Genomic DNA, 7,001 nt, shown 5'->3' on the forward strand with positions numbered 1-7,001 from the left:
GATATCAAACCCCAAAGGTGTGACAACTCTTTGAATACTTTTAGTATATCCAATATCTACATTACCGTGATTCATAATTAGTGACTTTTGGCTAATGGATAAGATTAGGAGAAATAAATGAAGGAGAATGCTACATGCAAGATTTAAAATATATAATAAAAAATGATGTATCTCCCAGATCTGCACTAAAAATAGACATAATTCTTCCACCACTAGAAATGTCATATAAGCACATTATAATATATATATATATTGGCTTTTTGTAGCAATACTCAAAGTTCAAATGGTTAGAAAAGGTCATTCAAGAAATTGTAGCCTTGGATTAGGAGTGAAACAACTTTCAGTTCAAATCTTGATAATAGAGTACCTAAGTTCAATTCTCACAAGGTGTGTATTTTTTTTTGGTGGGTAGGGGGAGGGGGGACAATTGACAAGTTGTTTGTCAGATGAATCTAACTTCAAGCTGCGTTCATCTCACCATTTGCAAGTTAGCTCATAATCTTAGTGAGTTGCAATGCGTTAGTACTTATCCTACCATTGTGGGCTAATTGTAGTGTTCTTGGGAAGAATAAACATTCAAAACCTAGTCTAATGAGAATTTACAAATTCTACTCATTAAATGTATGGCTTAAAACACAACAGTTAGAAAATTTTCCTTTTCACACTCCACATGCAACTCGTTGATTTGCTTCTTAGTTTTGTTATAATCTTCATGTATGCTATTTCTATGCTTGTAGGTTGACCACATTCTCAGAGTAACACTAATATGCTTATCAATCTACTCTATGCTATATTTTTAAACTTGGAGTGGATCGGTCAGTTTGACCGATTGAATCAAGAACCAACCAAATATCTAGTCCTAGTCCCTAAATAGCTTGTCAAAAACTCAGTCAAATCTGGTCAAAAACCAAGTTTGATTGGAAACCAATAAAACCAGTGAAACCTAGGTTTTGTTATCTTTTTTTTCTTTGCCGTATTTTTTTCCATTGCTAATTTCTTTTTTTCCCAAAATTTTCTTTATCTTTAAAAATTTCATCTCCCCAACAATCTAGTGATATGTATTTGAAATCACAAGCAAAAAGTTCTAAGAAAATAGCAAAAAAATAAGAGAGGAAATAGATCTATGAATGAACATATCTTTGTTGTCATCTTCCAAAAATATAGTAATTCATCAAAAATTAATTTGTACATTTTAAAACAGAATTACAATATTTGGTTATTGCTCCTTATAGCCCATCTATGTCAATTGTACTAGAGTTATGTGAAGTTATTTAGACAGTACATATTTAAATTTTGTTTTGTTAGCCAAATCATGGCCATATCTTAGTTTAGAACAATCAAAGAGACAATTGCAATTGAATTTCCTATTCTCTGAGTAAAATGTGCTTTAAACAAATTTTAGAAAGAGAACAGAGAAAGAAAAGTGGTAAAATTTATTTGGCCTCTATTGTCTTGAAGAGTTGAGTAGCAAACAAAAGTGCGAAAGGGCATCAATAAAGAAGTTTATATTTGTTTGACAAAAACTAAGGCTGTTGACTAATTTCTTTGTCTACAAGACTCTTTCAGCAAAGCCATGACCTCTTTTTCCAATTTTAAACTCTATCTTATAAGACTTCAACATCATTTCAAGATGTTAATAAGCATCCTAGATAGACAACACCATTAATTGAAATCCATCAAAATGGTTAGATTCCACTTTCTAGAACTTGATAATGATGAAATAGAGTTGGTTTTCATTCCTTTGCCCCTTACAGGTCACTTGGCGTCTAATACCGTGTTAAAGTACTATGCAAATTCCCTAACATTGAATTTAAATACTAAACATCTTATTTACTTATCCAATTAATTTCTATGAGACCACTATTGGATTGTATATTCCAACATTATGTATTGAACACAAACTCAAGAAATTTTGACATCAAGAATATATTTAGCAAAGATCTTTCTCCCCGTTCAGGGTTTTGCTTGATAATAGATCCAAAGATGTAAGGATCCTTTGAATACTTTGAATACATCCAATATGTTTTTGCTTGATATCAAACGCAAAGATCACAACTCCTCAAGTACTTTTAGTATATCCAATGTCTACGTGTACCATGAAATTACATCATTTAGAGTTTTTTGGCTAATAGATGATATTAGGAGAATTAAACAAGGGCATTATACTCGAGCTCAAGCTCGATGGTCATTCACAGTGCTCGAGCTTGAATGAGCTCCTTATACTATGCTTGAGCTCGATGAAGCAGCATATTCCAGATTCGAGCTTGGCTCGTTAGAGATCGAGTCGATATCGAGCTCAAGTAGAGCTCGATTACTGAATTTCCGGCAGAGATTCTATATAACTAATTGCATCTGCATCCTGTTGAAGTTCATTTAATGTCACGGCCCCACCTCCCCCTAAGGCGAACCAGAGGGTTCGGCGGGCCGCCTGCCCAGCTCTCGCCGGGACTCAGTCGTTCACTAAAGTCCTCAATTAGATTACAAGATAAAAACTCAAATATAACTCAAATGTTCCAACATTTACATATCAAAAGCGAAGCGTCCACGCTTCCGCAGCGCCACTCTGATCCATGATCCCAATGATTATACAAGAGGAAGTCCAAAACTAGCCTATTACACATCCAATCAATTCTAAAACGTTCAATACAATCCCAATATGAACGATTACACAAAAGGAAATCCAAATTCAATCCATACATGAGATAATCCAGGATTAAACACTACAAGCCCTTCCTTCGCCTTGAGCCCTGTGGAGGGGAATAAAACATTTTGGGGTGAGCTAGAAGCTCAGCAAGTAACCAATAAAATCAGTTATCAAATCAGTTGCACAATCATTCATTTCAATAATGTCATGCTTCAACAATCAATGCACTTTCATTTCTCTCATGAGCCAGTGAAATCATGGTACTTAGACGTCCAACGCTCCAAACAATCATTTAACATTGAACATTAACATTGAACATTAAACATTGAGAAAGAGCCCATTGGTGCTCTACAGGAACATTAAACGGTGGAGGAGACGTCGGAGTCTAGCACACGAATTCCAAGTACTCATTTGAGCCAAAACATGTCAAGAACTTATATGCCGGCACACAGGATATGCAATCAAAGAAACGATGCAAGAAACATTTCAAAGTAACGTTGGAAAGAGTTTAAGGTCACTCACCTCCACGGCTCACAATCCTTGTCCAATATCCAATATAACCAAATACCAAACCAGAACCGTAATGGCAGGTTTGCAAATCACACTATGCTGTAATCAGTACAACTCAGTCTATACAGGTCCAAATGCAGAAATTCCAAAGGCATATGATAGCTAGGCCATCAAGCTACATTTCATCAGAAGACACCAACATCCAAATCCAAAGCAATTCCAGTCAAAACAGACGATTACAAGCGCAGTTCGCACATTCTGATCAACCCAGAACAGCAACAGTAAAATCGATATATCTCATTCTACACTACTCCAAATGACCTGAAATTTTACAGACACCTCAAACACATCAATACCTACAACTTTCATGTTTTAAGCAAAGGCCAATTCGGCCTCTAACCATATGATACAAAACCGGACAGAAAGGGGGTTATGAAACCCTAACTTTTCACATTTCCTTCCAAATCCAAAATTGGTTGCAATTATCAATCATCTACATCCACTAGAGTCATAATCCCTCAATACAAACCATCATAAATAACCACAACCTCATGATCACATTAAACCAGAAAATTCCTCAATAAATGGAAAACTTCACCATCAATTCTTTCAACCCATGAAATACTCCACAAAATAACACACATGGCCACCACAAACCATTAATTAACCAATACTAGAACAAAAGTAACTTGTATACTCAACTCACCTCAAATTCAAGAGAGCTACCAACTTAGAGCTTCCCTTCAAAAACCAATCCGTCAACCTCTTCAAACCTCCCATATGAGCCCTTGTGTGGAGTGAATTGAAAATCGATCGGTGAAAACTCAAGATTCAAGAGAAAATTGAAACTAGAATTTGAAAGGCTTTTCTTTCTTTTCTCTCAAAGCTCACGGTTGAGCAGGGACAAAAATGAGGACAAAAAGCAACCAAAACAAGATATTTATGAAAAAAAATTGCTGGTCAAAAGTTGACAGCCGGACTGCCACGTCGCAATCCGGCCGGAATCTGGCCGGATTCGAGGCAGTGGCCGACTTCATTTTTTTTCAAAATGGCAAGGCAATCCGGCCAGAAGATGGCCGGATTTCCGGCCGGATTTGGCCCCTGTGTTTTATCAAAAATTTTTCGTTTCGTTTCCGAGTTTAAAAGCTGTGCGACTCCGCTCGAATAACAACGATATATATAAAATGAAAACCCTCCTTCATACGGGGCGTCACATTTAACCACAAAAAATGTGACATACCCAAGGCCTAAAAGTGAAGATAATCCACACCAAACGAAAGATTCCAACTCAAAAGTGTCGAGCCAAAACAAGCACAAATGAGACTAACATCAACTTGTCGCAGTCCAACTTATACAAGTAAAATAGCATCATAATTTTTAATCACTAAGCAATGGCCAAATAGAGTAGATTTATAGCAAGTGAAACTCCTTCAACCAACAGCAGCCCCTTAAATGCTTTTTTTGTACCCATTATGAAGCTCAAGAGACCAATCTGTGCATAAATATAATGCAGTCAACACCAATCTATCCATAAGGAAGCTTCGGCAATCTAATAACATCATAAAACATGAGTTTCAACAATATAATCTATTCTAAGTTCGTCCATGATCCAAATTCATATTTTCTACTTTCCAACAATCCAACATCATAAAATCAACTAAAATAAAATTGGCATTTTTGCTCTCTAAATTTGGACAAAATTGCAAACAAAATAAGAACACTAAATGACTAAAATAAAATTTTTCAAAGAAGCACAAATGAAGTGCACCTGAATACCTAAATCTAGCATCTCATACATTTGGAAGCTCGTATTCTTTCAGCATCTTTTGTGGCTGCATTGAGATGTTGGAAGTTCGAATAAACAAGTCACTATAAAATCAATTAAGTAAATTATAACTACTAATTTATGAAGAAATAACAAAAGCATAAAGGTGAAACTTACTTACACTTTCTTTTTGACTCCGTGCAAATTTCTACACCAATTGCCCACACGCAATAAGATTTGAATTGTCTTTGGAGCAAGTGAGACTCGATAGGAATCAATCACCCTAGTCCCAACACTAAAGGTGGCCTCGGATGCTATGATAGTGATGGAAATGGCCTATATATCAACAGCCAACTCAGAACATATAGAACCGAGTATGCAAGCCAGTTGGTCCTCCACCCATCTAAGCAATCGAACTCCTTTGGATTTTGTCCACTTGGCTGGCCAGACTTGTCTAAATAGTCCAGCAATTCAGTCTTGTGGGGCTCATTGGTCTCGAGTTCGCCATAATACTCATCCAAGTCATCCCAACAATCTGCTAAAGGTCGAGAAGGATCGTGGCTAGAAGCTGAAGTATTTGTTGAAGTCTCTGAATGTGCACTTGCACTATTAGCCATAGCAGCATACTCTTCATAAAGGTCAAAGATGGCTTTCCAAACTTTTGTAATATTCTCTTGAGTCTCACAATGCGAGTACATTTTAGGAAAGGTGAACTCTATTGCTCGTATTTTCTGCCTTGGATTTAAAATAGCCGCAACAGACATCAATAAAATGCATTTGCTCCAGTATATATCAAACTTTACCTTCATTCTTGTAATCATTACTTGGACAAAATCATCTTCGTCATTCACTCTTGCATCCAACAATTTCTTAACCTTCAAGACCTCTAAGAGCAATAGGTTGGGGGTTGGATACTCACTCCCTGAAATTATGTGTGTGGTTATGTAGAATTTCTCAAAAATGGTGCAGACCTTTTCTACTTTTTTGTAATCATTAGCAGATGGACACAAATCATAAAAGGGCTCATAATCTTGGAAACGAGGAAAAACCTCCTTGTACTTCACAACACAACTCAACATCTCGTATGTGGAGTTCAATCTTGTCCTACAGTCGTGGAGTAATTTTTTTCCAAGAATTTGAAGTTGTTGAGCAATTTCTGCAAATAGCAATGCCCTAGCATCGGATTTGTTCACAAAATCCACATTGTCCCTAATATTTTCATAGGTATCCACTATCTTCTTCAGGCCATCTTGAACCATAAGCTTCAAGACATGGGCGCAACAATGGACATGAAATAGTTTTCCTCCACCTAGTAGTTTCTTGCATCTGCTAAAGTCATCTTTCAACAATCTCATGGTTGTGACAGCCCCACTTTCCCCTTAGGCGAACCAGAGGGTTCAGCGGACCGCCTGCCCAGCTCTCGCCGGGACTCAGTCGTTCACTCATACAAATCAGAAATAGAGCCACAAGAAAGAGCAAAACGAGGATCCAAAACTTAAAACAAAACTTATATACATTGCTATCTCAGAAAGAAGTACAACCGTCGAGAACACAAAAGTTCTCAAGTCACCATACAACCAACCCGTGCCAAGCACTAGGGCGAGAATTAAAACAAAATCAAAACTAGACCTAGCCAGTCGATACAGAGCTCTCGCCCCTGCTCGCCTTCCCCTGTTAAGGAAAACAAAACTAAAGGGATGAGCTAAAAGCTCAGTGAGGTTCCGAACATGGGATCAAGCCATAAATCAAACAATAAGTCAAGAAACATTTACAACATGTACAATAAACCATACATGAAAAGGATACGTTCGTTCGTTCATTCGTTCGTTCGTTCGTTCTCTTGTCATTCCCCTTTCCTTCATTCATTTGAAAATGCATTTTTCGTTTATACATAAAACCCTCGTTCGTTCGTTCGTTTCATTCACCCTCTCCTGGACATTGGCCAGGCTCCACCAACCTACAAGGTAATACTCGAGTATACCAAACGTTCACCCAGGTCACCAAATCGCCCGATCGAGTCCGCTTCTGGCTCGAGTCGATTGGTAATAAGGGGCAGGGCCCAGTTCAGCCAAAAGGCTTATA

At 37.4% G+C, this 7,001-nt stretch overlaps 1 protein-coding gene across 1 annotated transcript; it reads right to left on the reverse strand.

The window, feature by feature from the left end:
• Nucleotides 1–5,233: 5,233 nt before the first annotated feature.
• Nucleotides 5,234–6,274, reverse strand: LOC113711343 (zinc finger BED domain-containing protein RICESLEEPER 2-like). The gene has a single exon (XM_027234508.1). It carries the CDS (start codon nt 6,272–6,274, stop codon nt 5,234–5,236), a length of 1,041 nt encoding a protein of 346 aa, XP_027090309.1.
• Nucleotides 6,275–7,001: the final 727 nt, after the last annotated feature.

This window comes from Coffea arabica, chromosome 10e, assembly GCF_036785885.1.
Source record: "Coffea arabica cultivar ET-39 chromosome 10e, Coffea Arabica ET-39 HiFi, whole genome shotgun sequence".
NCBI lineage: Eukaryota > Viridiplantae > Streptophyta > Magnoliopsida > Gentianales > Rubiaceae > Coffea > Coffea arabica.